This window comes from Dipodomys spectabilis, unplaced genomic scaffold, assembly GCF_019054845.1.
Source record: "Dipodomys spectabilis isolate Male_0828 unplaced genomic scaffold, ASM1905484v1 ptg000051l, whole genome shotgun sequence".
In the NCBI taxonomy this organism is placed as follows: Eukaryota; Metazoa; Chordata; class Mammalia; order Rodentia; family Heteromyidae; genus Dipodomys; species Dipodomys spectabilis.
Window position 1 is genome coordinate 12,475,745 of NW_024870728.1, and position 17,109 is coordinate 12,492,853.

The 17,109-nt window shown below is 50.3% G+C and overlaps 1 protein-coding gene across 1 annotated transcript; it reads right to left on the reverse strand.

The window, feature by feature from the left end:
- Positions 1-2,912: 2,912 nt before the first annotated feature.
- Positions 2,913-10,262, reverse strand: LOC122107439 (ciliogenesis associated TTC17 interacting protein). Its single transcript, XM_042679157.1, has 10 exons — positions 10,201-10,262; positions 9,962-10,045; positions 9,562-9,762; positions 9,000-9,055; positions 7,918-8,004; positions 7,576-7,743; positions 5,271-5,395; positions 3,661-3,737; positions 3,439-3,530; positions 2,913-3,323 (listed from the first exon to the last, which is right to left on the reverse strand). Exons 1-10 carry the CDS (start codon positions 10,223-10,225, stop codon positions 3,060-3,062), a joined length of 1,179 nt encoding a protein of 392 aa, XP_042535091.1. The 5' UTR covers positions 10,226-10,262; the 3' UTR covers positions 2,913-3,059.
- Positions 10,263-17,109: the final 6,847 nt, after the last annotated feature.

The window sequence follows — 17,109 nt, forward strand, 5'->3', positions numbered from 1 at the left end:
GGTTTGTGCCTTATAAAAGGGAAGTTTGTTTGCCCCTCAGAAGATACTTTCCCCAGACACTGAATTTCTTGGTACCTGCATTTTGGAACTTCTGGCCTTCAGAACTATGAGTCAATTCTAACTATAAATTACCCAGTCTAAGGGACTTTCCTCCTCTTCTACTGCCTCTCTCTCTCTCTCTCTCTCTCTCTCTCTCTCTCTCTTTTGTTGGTCATGGTTCTTGAACTCTGAGCCTAAGCTCAGGCGAGCACTCTACCACTTGAGCCACAGCGCTACTTCCAGTTTTCTAGTGTCTCACAGACGTTCCTGCCCAAGCTGGCTTTGAACTGTCGTCCTCAGATCTCAGCCTCCTGAGTAGCTAGGATTACAGGAGTGAGTCGAGTCACCAGTGCCCGGCCCAGCTACTTTTTTTTTTTTTTTTGCTAGCTTTATTTTTCTGAGAGAGAGTAGCCAGGCTGGCCTTGCACTTGAACTCTTCCTGCCTCAGCTTTCTGGGCACTGGAATTATAAACATGTACCAGGACTCCCAGCTTCATTCATTCCCGTGCCCCACCCCCAGCCCCACCCCATGGTTCTGAGGTTTGAACTCAGGGCTTTGCATTGTGAGGTAGGTATTCTATCATCTGAACCATATGTCCAGTCCTTTCGTTTTGTTTTATTTTTGTGCTAGTAGTGAGGACTGAACTCAGAACCTAGTCACTGTCCTTTCGGTGTTTTGCTCAAGGCTGGCACTCCCCTTCTGGCTTTTTGGTGGTTAACTGGAAATGAGTCTCATGGATTTTCTTGCCTGGGCTGGGTATTTTCCCCTCTGTCCAATAGAGCACAAACAGCCTGTGTTGGCGACTTCATCCCCCAGGTCAACCACCATGGCATTGGAGGCGGGCCTTTGGGAGGTGATTAGAATCGGACCAGGTCCTGAGGGTGGGGTCTTCAGGATGACATTTGTCATTTTGTGAAAAAGAGGACGAGAGGCCTGAGCTGGCACACCTGAGCTTGTTGCCTCTCATCGTGTCTTCTGTCATTTATGGTGTGGCAAGAAGCCCTTGCCAGATGTCCACACTATGATCGTGGACTTCCCAGGAGCCAAATAAACACCTGTCTCTTCCTTCTTTTTTTTCTTGTACAGGGATTTGAACTCAGGACCACTCAGCCTATCCTTGCTCAGCTGGAGCTCTACCACTTGAGCCATATGTCCAGCCCAGCTTTTGCTGATTAATAATTAGAGATGGAGTCTCACACACTTATACTTGATTAGCTAGGATTACCAATGTGAGCCATTAAGGTTCTGCTTCTTTGTTTTTCTTTTTTCTTTGCAGTGCTAAGAATCAAATCTAGAGGTATCTGACATGCTAGGCAGATTCTCTACTGAGCCATTTCCCCACCCCACCCCACCCCCCGAGTCCTTATTACTATTTATTCCCCTCTGTCTGGACAAGAAACCTCATCAAAGTCCCAGACTGCATAGCACAGCCACAGGTCTGAGAGCACAGACAGGGGTGGCGCCTGTACCACACCCCTGTGCGCGTCTCCGCCTCACCACTCCCCGCCCGCCAGCTTCCCCACCTCAGGGGAGCTTGCCTTGTATTCACCAAGCCACAGCCAGCACCTGACAGATGTGGGAGCCGGCAGATGTGGGAGCCCAACGTAGGGCGCTTAGCAAGGCCAGGCGTGCTCGGAGCCCTTACTCCCCCTCCCGCATTCTTTTCTGGGGGTAAAGGAAGTACACTTCGCGGAATCCATTAGAGTTAGGTATGTGTGTGCTGATATAGAGGCTTGAACTGAAGGCATGGGCACTGTCCCTTAGCTTTTTCCACTCAAGACTGGAGCTCTACTACTTGAGACACAGCTCTACCCCTTCCTTCTTTTCTTCTTTCCTTCTTTCTTTCCTTCCTTCCTTCCTTCCTTCTTTCTTCCCTCCCTCCCTCCCTTCTTTCTTTCCTTCCTTCCTTCTTTCCTCCCTCCCTCCCTTCTTTCTTTCCTTCCTTCCTTCCTTCTTTCCTCCTCCCTTCCTCCCTTCTTGCTTTCTTCTTGACTTTCCTGCCAAGGCTGGCTTTGAACTGGGATCCTCAGATCTCAGCCTCCTGCATAGCTAGGATTACAGCCATTGGTGCTGAGTTCTGTTATGATTCTGAGGGCCCTGCCTGCTTCCAGCTAACCTAGTAACTTGGTCCGATGTCCACGTGGATCTCCCTCTCCCTCTCTCCCCTCTCTCCCTCTTCCTCTCCATCTCTCCCCTCTCCCCTTTCTTCTTCTCCCTCTCCCTCTCCCTCCACCTTTCCCTTCCCCACCCTTCTCTGCTGGTCCTGGGGCTTGAACTCCAGGCTTGCTTGGGCACTGTCCCTGAGCTATTGCTCTTCCACTTGAGCCACAGTACCACTTCTGGTTTTTCTGAGTAGTTTTATTGGAGATAAGAATCTCAGGGAGGGCTGGGAAGGTGGCTCAGTGGTAGAGCGCTTGCCTTGCATGCCTGAGGCCCTGGGTTCCATTCCTTAGCACCACATAAGCAAAAAGAAAAAAGCCAGAAGTGGCGCTGTGGCTCAAGTGGTAGAGCGCTAGTCTTGAGCTGAAGAGCTGAGGGACAGCGCCCAGGCCAACAGTTCAGGCCCCACACCCAACAACAACAACAACAAAAGGCTGAAGCTGGGTGCCAGTGGCTCACGCATGTAATCCTAGCTACTCAGGAGGTTGAGATCTGAGGCTCACAGTTCAAAGCCAGCCTGGGCAGGAAAGTTTGTGAGACTCTTACCTCCAATAAACCACCAGAAAACTGGATGTGGCTCTGTGGTGCAAGCGGTAGAGCACTGGCCTTGATCTGAAGAGCTCAGGGACAGCACCTAGGCCCAGAGTTCAAGCCCCACGACTGACAGAAAAAAAGGGCAGAAACTCGTGGTATAAACACGGTCAATATTATCTTTTCATCTATTTTGGGCCGTAGGCCCTAGCCTGGGGCAGTCCCTTCAGGCACAGCAGAGGGGGGGGGCCGTTTATTCACACAGAAGCCGCAGGGGGGTTGCGAGCTCAGTGCCTCGCCCGGGTCCCATCTCCCAGACGGCCCAGCCCTAGGTCCCAGCTCTCTGCCCGGACTGCCTAGCGAGCCTGGAGTCCCACAAGTCGTCCAGCGATCGGAAAGGGCTGGGCCGGTGGGAGGAGCGCAGGCTGGGGGACGGCGGGCGGTTCACGGCGAAGGGGCCGAAGTGCTGGGCCGCGAAGGTGACCACGTCTTGGGGTTGGCGCAGCAGCAGGAAGAGCAGGAAATCCGAGATGAGCGCTTCGGCCTCGGGGTGCTGGCGCAGATACCTGGTGTGGCTGAGTCGGAGCTCCTCCTGGGCGGGGCGGGAGGGGCCGGGGCTGGGGGTGACCCTGAGCCCCGGCCCGGGATCGCGGGCGCCCCCCGACCCCCTCCGAGGACGCCCCCTGGCCGCCCGCAGCCGCCTTCACCTTCCGCTCCAGGAACCTGGAGAAGAGCTCCAGGTCCTCCTCCCACACCAGGGGCTTCTTCTCAAACTGCTGCGGCTGCGGCTCATCCTCATCTGGAGGCGGGTGTGGGGAACAAGGCTGCTCACCAGGGCCCAGAACCTTCCTCGGGATGCCCCGGCCCCGGCCTCGTCTCCCTTCCCTTCCCTTTGCAGCCAGCTGTCCGCAGGCCTGGGCCCTGCTCACCCTTCTCCCGCAAGACGGGCATCTTGGAGATGATGCAACACCCCGGGGAGCCCACCTGGACTCTCTTAGCCAGATGCCTGCGACACAGAAGGGAGGAGAGTGAGGGGACCGCCTGCCCTGGCTACCACCTGCCGGGCGCTGAATGGAACCAGCACGGCCAACTGGGCCACAAACCTCCGGTGGGAGGCCATTTTTGGAGGTAGGGCCTCTAGGGGATTACTTAAGGTCATAGAGTGGTTCGATTGCTCAGTACCTCTTAAACAGAACGATTGCTCAGTACCTCATAAACAGAACGATTGCTCAGTACCTCATAAACAGAAAAAGCCGGAAATGGTGCTGTAGCTCAAGTGGTTGAGTGCTAGCCTTGAGCAAAAGAAGCTCAGGGACAGTGGCCAGGCTCTGAGTTCAAGCTCCAGGCAGGACTAGCAAAAAAAAAAAAAAAGAACAGCAAGAGACCAAAGAGAGGTCAAAGACTCAGAAGGAAGGACACGGCCAGGAGAGGCCATCTACAAACCAGTGAGACAGGCCTCACCACACACCAACCCCACTGGCACCTTGACCTTGCTTAGAGTTCCAGCTGCCACAATGGCTAGGGAACACATGTTTCGTTTAAGCTACCCAGCCTGAGGTGTTTTGTTATGGCAGCTGAGCCAAGATACCACAGTGCCCCCTTTAAATAGTCATGCAGGAAACCCCTGTGAACTTCAGCCTCTGTCTTTGGAGATCCTGGGTTGTGTTTCAGATGATGGCACAGAGCTTAGTAAGTATCAGGTGTGTGCTTTAAACCAAACCAAACCAAACCCACCAGACCAAAAAACCCAAATGCCTGTAATGGGGAAGACAGAAGCAGGAGGATCATGAGTCTGAAGATACTCTAGGCCATGTAGGAAGAACTTTGCTTAAAACAAACAAACAACAACAACAAAAAAAAACACATAGGAAAACAGAAGCTGGAGGCTCATGCCTGTAATCCTAGCTAGTCAGGAGACTGAAATGTGAGGATTGCAGTCCAAAGCCAGCCAAAGCAAGAACGTCCATGAGACTCCTATCTCTAACTACCAGAAACCTGGAAATGGTGCCATGGCTCAAAGTGGTAGAGAGCAAGACTGGAGCAAAAGAGCACAGGGACAGTTCTCAGGCCCTGAGTTCCAGCCATATGACCTACAAAAAAAAAATAGGCTGGGAAGGTGTCTCAGTGGTAGAGTGCTTGCCTCACATGCATGAGGCCCTGGGTTCCATTCCTCAGCACCACATAAACAGAAAAGCCAAAAGTGGTGCTGTGCCTCAAGTGGTAGAGCGCTAGCCTTGAGCTGAAGAGCTGAGGGACAGCGCCCAGGCCCAGAGATCAAGCCCCATGGTGGACAAAAAAAAGGAGAAGGACAAAGAGGAGGACGAGGAAGAGAAAGAGGAGGAGGAGGAAATGAACCCCCGAAAAAAACCAAACCAAAACAAAAACCCCAGCAACAAATGTCTCTAGTTGCCAAATGATGTGAGTATAAAAAGAGGTGACACTCACATTCCAGTGCCAGCTCTTGCCCCATCCCACTCCATGCCCCTCCCACATGGAGCACCCATTTTTACATATGATGCCCACCACCACAGGGGCTCACCCGTCAGGGAGCAGGTAGAACTGGCAGGCCATGGGGATGCCCTCTGTCGAGTGTACTGTCTGCTCCACGATGAGCACTTCGGCCTGCTGGCGGCCCACCTGGAAGGTCTGGACGCCCAGGGACTCCTGCGGTGGCCCAAGTGGAGAGAAGATGGTGAGGTGTCTCCACCAGGGGCTCCTCCACCTCACCCTGGCCGCGCCTCCTCCCACCTTCATCCCTCACCTACCATGAGTAATCTTGGGCTCTCCAGTCCCTCCAGTGCCATAAGATTTGTTCCCCCAAGTTAAGTTTGAGCTTCCCCCCTCAGAGGAGTTAGCTCCAGCTCCCCACTGCCAACCCCCACAAAGGCATTCCTATTACCAAATGTTTCAAGAGAAAAATGCTTTACCCCTTGAGCCACATCCCCAGGTATTTTTCTTTTTTAGGGGGTGTGTGGACAGAGCTAGTTAAATCATGTGTTCAGGAAGATGAAATAAATGCACTGAGGAAGTTATCATCTTTCCATCAAAGTAAGTTAACTTTCCCCAAGTGTTCTGGTTGGCAGGTTCCAGTGCAGCTCAGAGGATAAGCGCAGAGAGGCAGCCGGGGGAGAGGGAGGAGGTTCACTGTCGGAACCAGCTGCAGGAGATGAGGGTAGGAGGGGTGAGAGTAGATTTAGATTTGTAGTGGTCTCTCTCACACACAGGCCTGGGCCACTGATGGGAGATTATCCTGTTAACAATGAAAATTTCAACCCTGCTGAGTGCCTGACAGTGACTCATGTCTGTAATCATAGCTACTCGGGAGGCTGAGATCTGAGGATCCCAGTTCTAAGCCACCTGAGGCAGACAAAGTTGAGACTGTTACTTCCAATTAACCAGCAAAAAAACCAGAAGTGGAGGTGTAGCTCAAATGGTAGAGTACCAGCCTTGAGTGAAAAAACTAAGAACATGAGGCCTTGAGTTCTAGCCCCACTACCAGCACACACACACACACATACACACACTACAAAAGAAAAAAAAAGACTATTTTCAAAAGTCAGCAAAAAGCCATGCTGGAAGCATAGTTCAAGTGGTACCAAGCCAGCCCAACAAGCTGAAGTGCTGGAGTTCAAAAACTGGGAGGCCACCGTGCAGAGCTAACACTCAACAGGTATCTAAAAGAAAATAAAAGCTGGCTGTTTATTGTATTTGTGATGCTTAAGACTGGAATGTAATCTACAAGTTTGCTCCGATAAACACAAATATGCCCAGCACCTGTGGCTCACACCTGTAATCCTAGCTACTAAGGAGGCTGAGATCTGAGAATCACGGTTCAAAACCAGCCCGGGCAGGAAACTTTGTGAGACCTTTTTTTTTTGTCATGGGGCCTGCCTGAACTCTGGGCCTGGGCACTGTCCCTCAGCTCTTCAGCTTTTCAGCTCTTCAGCTCAAGGCGAGCACTCTACCACTTGAGCCACAGTGCCACTTCCGGCTTTTTCTGCTTATGTGGTGCTGAGGAATCAAACCCAGGGCCTCATGCATTCAAGGCAAGCACTCTACCACTGAGCACCTTCCCAGCCCTCCATGAGACTTATCTCCAATAAACCACCAAAAAACTAGAAGTGGCACTGTGGCTAAAGTGGTAGAGCTCTACCCTTGAGCTGAAAAGCTGAGGGACAGTGCCCAGGCCCAGAGTTCAAGCCCATGACCACCACCACCAACAACAACAAAAACCCACAAATTATTCCTCATGCTTATATGTTTCACTTCAAATATTGAACGTTGAAGGGCACAGTGTTAAAAACACATGCATCATGCAGGAAGTCCTTGGAATGTTATGAAAATGTAGCAGAAACAAAAGACAAAAAGGAACACTTTTCAGAACTAACAATAAAACAATATTCAGGGGCTGGCGGGGGGGGGGGGGGGCGGGAGGGGAGGACCCTCCGTGGTAGAGCACCTGCCTAGCACTGTACCAGGCCCTGAGCCAGGGTTGTGACAAGCAGCTCTCCATCAGATTTTCAACAGGCTGACATTGTGCCAAAAGCATGGTTTTCCTTGACTGTTCCTTATCTTGTGATCTTTCCCACCAATTTACCTTCCCCATACTTAATCTCTCTGATACCATCACCTCTTGCTTTCTCCTACCCTAGGGTGTCTCTGTGACCCCATCCTGATTCTTCCTCATCCCCACTTCCCCTTCCAGTCCACAGCAATCTTCTCTTTCAACTCTGCACCATTCAGATCCACTTTAGTTTACCCTAAGCCAAGACCCCTCCTCCCCCTCCCCACGCACTCCAACTTCTGGCCTGCCACCCCCCCCCCCCCTGCAGAGTGAGTCTTACATAGGTACAGTAGCAGAGTTTGCCATCACTGTCCAAGGCCAGGAAACGGGCATTGTTGGGCACCATATGCCGCCAGGCCATCACCCTCAGCAGCACCATGTTGGCAGCCTCAGAGATGAAGCCCTTCATTGCTTTCCAAGGGAAAGAACTTGTGCCAGTCTTCACTTCCTGCCCAAACAGATCTGAGTCAGGGTCCTGGAACTAGGAAAGGGCCAGTAGGGTGGGCAAGGGGGCTATGGGGCCCAAGGGCCTCTGGGGCTCCTGGCTCCACAGGAACTTGTTGGTCTCTGCCCAGAGTTCTGAGGTGGATGTGGATGGCGGTTCCCTAGCCTATATCCTTACCTCGCCCTCCTTGATACTTCTCCTTATGACAATCTGGTCATCCTGTTTCAGTAAACTCGTCTTCTGTTCCATGGGCAAAATGAGGAACTAAGGACCAGAATATGCAGGGGACAAGAAGGGACACCATTTAGTCCTTGTGCCCCTAGAGTTTACCTGCCAATTCTTCTTTAAAACTGGAAGAAAAAAAAAACTATGAAGGGTGAAGGTTTTGATTAAAAACAAACAAAACAACAGCCAATGGAAAAAAGCTTGTTTTCTCAGAACACAGGTTTGGCTTAGTGGTAGAGTGCCTGCCTAGCATGCATGAAGCCCTGGGTTTGATTCCTCAGTACTACGTACACAGAATAAGCTGGAAGTGGCATTATGGCTCAAGTTTTTGAGTGCTAGCCTTGCGTAAAAGCAGCTCAGGAGCAGTGCCCAGGCCCTGAGTTCAAGCCCCAGAACTGGCAACAAACAAAAACGCTTGGGAATGCAGCCAGGACCGGTGGCTCACACCTATCATTCTAGCTACTCAGGAAGCTGAGATCTGGGGATTGTGGTTTGAAGCCAACTTGGGCAGAAAAGTCCACGACACTCTAATGAAATAGCAAAAAGTCAAGTGGTAGAGCACTAGCCTTGAGTGAAAAAGCCAAGCGAGATGTGAAGCCCTCAGTTCAAGCCACAGTACAGACACTAGAAATCAAAGCAAAACAGCCCCAAACTTTTGTCAGTGGCCTGTGGGGGAAGGTTGTAAGGCACGAGCCATTCTCAATGGGTAAACAGGTCAGAGTCCCAAATCTGAAGCTAGAGAAGTGGTTGCGGCTTGAGGTGAGGGTCACAAAGGAGTTGAAGGAGGAGGGGTAACAGGCCAAAGGGAAAGGCCAGCCTGCATGACCTGGGGAGTCACGGGCTCCTAGGCAGAAGGCCCTATGAGGTGCATACCTGTACACTGTGGATAGTTCACCACAGCATCCCACATGGGTCAGATGTGTGCAGTTGGTGTTATGGGTGATATTCTACTCAGAGGGCCCCACCCTTCTTTGCAGGGTCTCTGTTCTCTCACCCAGGTTAAGGGGTGAGGCTCCCCGGCCCCTAGGAGGTACCTTGATGAACTCTTGACTGTGTTGTTCCATGAGCTCCAATGTCCTGGAGACATAGCCTGGGATTCAGGGAGGCAAAGGCTGAGGTTGCAGGAGGCCTGATCTGACACAAATGTCAGGGCAGGGATGGCCAGGCTAGAAGCTTGATGTGATGTAGCCTCAGGAAAAACTACTTTCTTGTTCCTTTTTTTTTTTTTCCATCAGTCATGGGGCTTGAACTCTGGGCCTGGGCGCTGTCCCTATGCTCTTCAGCTCAAGGCTAGCACTCTACCGCTTGAGCCACAGCACCACTTCTGGTTTTCTAGTGGTTTGTTTATTGGAGATAAATGTCTCACAGACTTTCCTGCCTGGGCTGGCTTATGAACCGTGATTCTCAGATCTCAGCCTCCTGAGTAGAGGATTACAGGCATGAACCACCGGCACCAGCACCGGGCTATGTTCTTGTTTTTGTCTGTGCGTGAGAAAGATCTCCCTGTCCCCCTTCCCTGTGCTACACTCTGGTCCCAGGGCAAGTCAGGGAAGAGGATAGGGATGGGGACTGGGGACTGGGTGGCAGGAACTGTACCCAGGAGCGCGTTTCCGCTGAGTGTTTTATCCAAGAAGCCTCTGCTAAAGGCGTGCACGAACACACAGTGAGACATGATGCCCAGTTCGTCTTTGTACTTCCCTCTCTCCACCTGTATGGTCAGCTCTCCCTGGGGCTCCCCGGTGTCCGAAATGATAGCCAGAGTCTCAGAGAAAAACAGCATTTGTAGCTCTTCCATACCTGGGAGGGGAGGGGGGCGCAGGTGGGAGGGGCAGAGGGGCAGAGAAGCCTTGCTCCAGTCCTGGTCCTCTGAACCTCAGCACCAGCCCCCCACTCCACTGTCTCCCTGCTGACCCAGCCTCCTCTCCCTGACCATCAGGCCTTGTCCCTTCCTGCCTCCCAGACCTGCACCCACTCCCCTCCACTAGCCCCGACTCACTGAGGGAACTGAGGAAGTTGATGGCTTCTGCATTGGCCTCTGGGAGTGGTGTAAGCTCCTGGCTTGGGGGCTGTTGGTCCTTGACTTTGGGGGTTATAGAGAGAGGAAAGGCTAAAAAAGGGCAGGGGTACCCCAATTCTAGTCTAGCGCCCCCCCCACTTCCCTTGAAAAAGAAGATACTCCCATGACCTTTCTAACTCAAGTAGCCCTTAGTAGTATAGCTCAATGTACTCCCTTACCTGGGAAGTGAACTTTAGAAGCCATGTCTTTAGCCTGGCAGCCAGAAGTCTGCTGCCTCCATGACAACGGGGAGCTAGTTACCACCTCAGTTACCGCCCCTTAAAGGGACATCAAACATTTCACTCTACCCAGATCTCGGAGCAAAAGTCTGACACAACAGGTTCTGGGGCTCAGCTCAAGCGTGAGGTGTTGTCCAGCAGGGGGAGCATTTGACATTCTTAAGAGGCAGGGGAAGAAAAGGACCATTAGAATGACCCCAGAAATCCCGGCCTGTTGGGCAGAGAGAGGCTCAGGGACAGTGTCCAGGCCCTGAGTGTAAGCCCCAGGATGAGAGAGAGAGAGAGACAGACAGACAGACACAGACACAGACACAGAGAGACACTGAGAGGAGAGACAGGGGAGAGAGAAAGGAGAGAGAGAGAGAGAGAAGGAAGGAAAGAAAAGAAAAGAAATCCTGGCCTGTGCCTGCCACAGTATCTAATGCTTGTAACTCCAGCACTTGGGAGACTCAGTTGGAGGATTGAGAGTTCAAATTCAGCCTGAGTTACAAGTTGAGTACCTGTCTAAAAGGAAAAGAAAAATGTGGCGTAGAATCAAGCATACTGCTTCACATGTACAGAAGCCAACTCCCTATTTCATGATTATCTAGGCAGTCTGCAGTCTAATAGGATGATCCCCAATTTACCATTGCTCAGTTTACCATTTTTACTTTTTTTGGCGGAGGTGGGGGGTGGGGGGGACACCTGTCCTGAGGCCTGGGTGGTGTCCCTGAGTTTTTGTCCTCAAGGTTAGCACTCTACCACTTGAGCCACAGCTACACTTCTGGCTTTTTAGTGATTAATTGGAGATAAAAGTGTCACAGACTTTCCTGCTCAGGCTGGCTTCCAACGGTGATCCTTAGCTCTCAGCCTTCTGAGTAGCTAGGATTAAAGGCATGAGCCACTGGTGCTCATCCGAACCTATTGCTATCGATGGATCAGTTCAACTTCAAGTCCTCTCTCTTTCTTCCACCTGGCCCCACAGTTGGCACAGCCTGGGGTTTATGAACCATCAGGTTCCCTGGATCCAGTTCCCACCTGCTTCCAAAGACTCAATCTGTGGGCATGGCCCCACAGTGTGTGAAACTCTCACACACACACAAACACACACACATACCACACACACACAAACACAACACACACACACATCTGCTTTGTTCTGGAATGCTTAAGGTTACTTACTCCTCCTTACATCCCCTTCTCCTTTTCTGTCCCCAAAGACAAACACCTGTAATTTGCAGGGGAGGGAGAGGAGAGTACCAAATTGAACTGCTTGCTGGCTATTTTTTAAACGGTGTGTTATTCAAACACTTTTGAGGCCATGCGTTCATGTGTTCTTTTCTATTAATTAATCATATGTCAAAAGTCTGAGGAAGTATTTTTCAAAGTGGCTTCATATACCTTTTCCCATTTGATCCTCCTTGGTGAAGGTTTATGATTTTTACTGTCTGGAATCATTTCTTGTATTGGGGTGCTTTTTTATTTTTGGTGGGGATCATATCCTCAAAAATCTTTAGTTCAGGGCCGGGAAGGTGGCTCAGTGGTAGAGCACTTGCCTTGCATGCCTGAGGCCCTGGGTTTGATTCCTCAGCACCACATAAGCAAAAAGAAAAAAGCCGGAAGTGGCACTGTGGCTCAAGTGGTAGAGCACTAGCCTTGAGCTGAATTGCTGAGGGACAGCGCCCAGGCCCAGAGTTCAGGCCCCACGACTGGACCAAAAAAAAAAATCTTTAGTTCAGTGTGGTTTAGCTGGCCCTGATACTGCCCAGCCAAGTGTTGTCATATGCCCTAACCTGGTCAGTTATAGAAGCCCATTGGTTCAGGCTTGACTTCTAACTTCTATGCTTGGCTCAGGATTGGCACATGAGCCAAACTAGACCAATGAAACTCTATCCCTGGTACAATGGAAGGTTTTCTGCTAGGTTTGATGAACTAATAGCCTGTAAGGATGGGACTTCTAGAGACCATCTTTCCACTGTAGAGAGAAAGCTCTGACAGAGAATGAAACAGAAGAAAGCAGAGCTGAATAAAGATCTTTTAATCACTGGATCCATCCCTGCCTGAAGCAGGGACATAACCGCATGTCTCAATTCAGGAGGCTGTTCATGCCACAAGCACTCCTTTTGGTTTAAACTACTTTGTGTTGAGAATTTGTACTCACTTATACCTAAGAGGATTCAGACTCATTGTCCTCTGGAAAGCAAAACAAAACCAAAATAAAGACAAGGGTGTGACTTGCCCAAGGTCATTTGGATGCCGAATGACAAAGCTGGGAATTGGACCCCAGGCTTCCAAAGCCACTGACACCTGCAGGCAAAAACACACGGTCTGCTTGTAAGTGGTCACTCTGCAGTCGGGTGTGCTCATCCACCTTTCAGAAGAAACGGCATAACTATATCACCACGCCCAAGGAGAGGCTCAACCATGTCCGAGCTGGCCTGAGGAAACGTGGCACTGGCCAGTGCTTCCTGGTTTTCAGCCGTACCATGCTGCCTTCAGAGTTTGGCCAAAGCCAAGTGTCATTTTTACTTTCTATTTTCCTATCACAAAACATACCTTTAGGACTGGGAAGGTGGCTCAGTGGCAGAGTGTTTGCCTTGCATGCAGGAGGCCATGGGTTTGATTCCTTAGCACCACATAAGCAGAAAAAGCCAGAAGTGGTGCTGTGGCTCAAGTGGTAGAGCGCTAGCCTTGAGCTGAACTGCTGAGGGACAGCGCCCAGGCCCAGAGTTCAGGCCCCATGACTGACAAAAACAAAACAAAACAAAACATACCTTTACATACTTTAAAAAACACAAAACCAATTGTATCAGAAATAGTAAGGCTGGGAACTGGTAGTTCATGCTTGTAATCCCAGCTATTCAGGAGGCAGAGATCTGAGGATTGTGGTTTGAAGCCAGCCCAGGCAGGAAAGTCTGTGAATTTTTTTTTTTTTTTGGTCAGTTGTAGGGTTTGAACTCTGGGCCTGGGTGCTGTCCCTCAGCTCTTCAGCTCAAGGCTAGCACTCTACCACTTGAGCCACAGCACCACTTCTGTTTTTTTCTGCTTATGTGGTGCTGAGTGAAAGGATCCAGCATCACATCCACGCCAGGGGACCATGCAGAGGCAGGCACAGGAGAAAGATGATTACAAGCTTTATTAGAGGAGCCACATTTTCCCCAGAGAGGGAGCACATGGCACCCTTCACTCTCACCCAATAAGATACAGGTCTTTCAACAGCCCGTGACTTATCTGGATGTTCAACTTACTCCCACACACAAGGCCATCACTATCCCCAGGAAACACCTGATTACTAACTACCCTACCCCTCCACTAAGTGGGAGCTTCTCTCCTTTAGGTCTAGCCGGCTATCTCAGGTCTTGGATTCCTAACTACTCCCTTCTAACATGCCCTTTATATGAAGCAGCTAAAGGGCCACCAGAAGAACCCCTTTTATCCCCCTCCTCTCTTATTCCTTCCTTCAGGAGACTCCAAGGGGCCTTATTACAGGCCCCTGCTCTCAGGCTTCCAGATCTTTCACGCCTCTTCTTTCCGTATGTAATTGAAAACCAGGATTTTGCATTGGGATTTTTAGTTCAACAGATCAGACCTTCATTGGCTTATTTGTTGAACGCCTAGACCCCACCACGAGGGGCTGGGCTCCTTCCCTTTGCGTTCTGGCCACCTCTTCTGTCCTGATACAGGAGTGGAAAAAACTAACCTTTGGTGCAAACCTTACTATTGTCTCCTACCATCACCAGTCTGAGTTACTAACCCAAAAGGGGTTACAAACCATGTCTTCCTCCCATATTATCTCCCTTCAGGTGTCGCTGGTAGAGGACCTCATGCTAACTTTCTACTCCTGCCCTCCATTAATTCCCTCTACCCTATTACCCATTCCAGGTACAGAGATCTCACCAGCACACTCCTGTGTGGAGACTCTGGAGGACCTGCTACCTCACTCAGACCACATTAGTGAAAGGGCTCACAGTTCACCTGGTTCACTGATGGTAGCTCCTTCCTTTGGGAAGGCTCACAGGTAGCTTGATATGCTGTTGTGTCAATCTCTGGTGTTGTGGAGTCTCGCCTCCTGCCTCTCCTCCACCGTACCAATCAACAGGCTGAATTAGTAGCCTTAACACGGGCCTTCCACCTGGCCTCGGGACATTCCCTGATGGTGTACACAGACTCTAAATATGCTTTCCGTACTGTCCTTTCTCCTGCAGCTACTTGGAAGGAACGAGGCCTACTAACAACAAAGGGGACCTCAGTAATAAATGGGTCTTATATTACTGACCTCTTAAAGGCCTCTTTCCTCCCTCAGCCACTGGCATAGTTCATTGCAGGAGCCACAGGTCAGATGGCTCAGTAATAACCAAGGGAAACAACCTGGCCTATGAAACTGCCAAGTGAGCTGCTATATCATCAAAACAATGGGCAGTAACCCTGCCAATAATAGAGGATCCTGCTCCTCCCTCTAGGCAAGACATCCTTAATACCTCTACCATCTTTTCCACCCCCCAGATAGGGGCCTTACAGGAGTTCCTAAAACAGAGCCTTCCCTGAACCCCTGCTGACACACAATTCCTCACGCAGCTGTCACAAACCTGTGAAGTATGCCAAAGGGCAAATCCAAATACCAATGTGCAGCCCCCTCCCTTCCCAACAAATCAGGCTGTAGGTAACCTCCCAGGAGTAGATTAGCAAGTTGATTTCACCCATATGCCAACTGTCCCCAGGTACAGATACTCGCTGGTGCTGGTGGACACCTTCACAGGATGGACAGAGGCATTTCCCACCACCAAGAAGGCCTCCTCTGTGTCTCAGCATCTCTTACAGGAAATAATTCCCCACTTTGGCCTGCCTGCCTGCTTCCATCCAGACGGACAACGGACTGGAATTTGTCTCTTCTGTGACCCAGCTACTGGCTAAGTCTCTAAATACCTCCTAGTCTTCCCATATTCCCTATCACCCCCAGTCCTCAGGAAAGGTGGAACGTGCCAACGGCTCCCTTAAGCAAACTCTGACCAAGCTGTCTCTTGAACTACATTTGATTGGCTAAAGCTTTTACCTTTAGCTCTGTTCCGCTTAAGGGTCTTGCCAAAAACAAAACAACACCCAACGTTAAGTCCTTTTGAAGTTATGTATGCCTGCCCCTAGTTCAGACCTCAGACCCCCCTCAGACTCCCCCCACCCCAACGCTGTCCTCTCTCCTTCAGCACCTGCGCACTTTCCTCTGGAAGTCTGTGGACCGATATGAACCTAAGCCCTCCACACTGCTCTCCGAGCCTTCCCTCAAGACTGGGGACCTAGTGCACATTTCAAGAAATTACCTGCCAGGGGTACCTAGTTCCACCAAGCTCTCTGCTAAGCGGGAGGGACCCTACTCAGTAACTCTCTCTACTCCCGCAGCTGTGCAGGTTCAGGGCTGTCCACATTGGATACACATCTGCCACGTTAAAAGTCACATGCCTGATGGACCCTCATATCCATCTGAGCCAACTGGACCCCTATCTCTACGGATAAAAAAGGTTGTATCCGGTCTTCCTCCAGTCATCGAGGAACCAGAGGACCCTGCTCTGGACAAGTAACGTCTTCATAACATCATGACCTTGGTCAACTTCATGTACAGTAGTACCTGGCACCCCCTCTCCCCTTCATTGACTACAGAACCCCCCTCTCAGCAGGAAGTAGCTCCAGAAGACAAGACCTTCACCCATATTAAACCAAAAAGGGGGGAATGTAAGGAAATGCCCACCTTGCAGACCTAATCTCCACCCTCAATGGCAGTACCTGTGCAGAAGTGAGGCACTCCCACTTCCGGCCCCCAATATAAAAGGGGGCTCCAAGGAGCCAGATGGTGCCATTTCCTCATGAGAACTTGGCCTTGTCAGCTCTGCTGGCAATCGATCTTTTCTTCTACTTGACTTCTGTCCACGTGGCCTTTTTGGGTTATTTTCTACCTAGGTTACATTTTTCCTTCACTGAGGAATGGAACCCAGGGCCTCTTGCATGCAAGGCAAGCACTCTACCCCTGAGCCACCTCCCAGCCCAGCTTGTGAAACTCTTATCTCCAATTAATTACTAGAAACCAGAAGTGGAGCTGTGGGCTCAAAGTGATAGAGCAATAGCCTTGAGAAAAAAAAAAAAAAAGAGGCTTAGAGAGTGCCCAGGCCCTGAGTTCAAGCCCTATAACAAATAAAAAATTAATAAAATATTAATCCCAAAGTACTATGAAATTAAATGATGTTATTAAAATCTAACTAGAGCCAGGTGCCAATGGCTCACACCTGTAATTTTAGCTATTCAGGAGTCTGTGACATGAGGATCATGGTCGAAGGTCCATGAGACTCTCAAGCCCAGAGTTCAAAACCCAAAACTGACAACAACAACAACAAAAAATTAACTAGAGACAGGTACTCAACTAAGGTGTGAGCCTGGAGTCTAGCAGTAAAGTTAGGCTAATGCCAAGGTCATGACCTTGAAGTGCTATTCATGGCTGGGCTGAGGCTTCATACAACCCCACCCCTATCTCTATGGCCAGTGCTACTCTGGGTATCTCAAGCTAAGTCAGTTTACATGGTCTAGAAAGGACTGTGTTTTTTAGGGTGTTATTGCTTCTCAGACTTTTCTGTACAGGCTGGGTTTGAACTATGGTCTTCTGGCTCTCAGCTTCCTGAGTGGCTGGGATTATAGGCATGAGCCACAGTAGGTACCCAGAAAAAGCTGTCTTTAAAAAAAAAAAAAAAAAAAAAGCTGGGTGTCGGTGGCTTACTCCTGTAATCCTAGCTACTGAGGAGGCTGAGATCTGAGGATCACAGTTCAAAGCTAGCCCGGGCAGGAAAAACGGTGAGACTCCAATCTCCAATAAACCACCAGAAAACCGGAAGT

Bases quoted from the DNA above. Each gene is read 5' to 3' on its own strand.
- LOC122107439 (XM_042679157.1), bottom strand. From the start codon at position 10,225: ATGGCTTCTAAAGTTCACTTCCCAG. The intron at 10,046-10,200 runs GTAAGGGAGTAC...TAACCCCCAAAG, and splicing joins TTCTAAAGTTCACTTCCCAG to TCAAGGACCAACAGCCCCCA. The intron at 7,744-7,917 runs GTAAGGATATAG...CTGTTTGGGCAG, and splicing joins GAAGTATCAAGGAGGGCGAG to GAAGTGAAGACTGGCACAAG.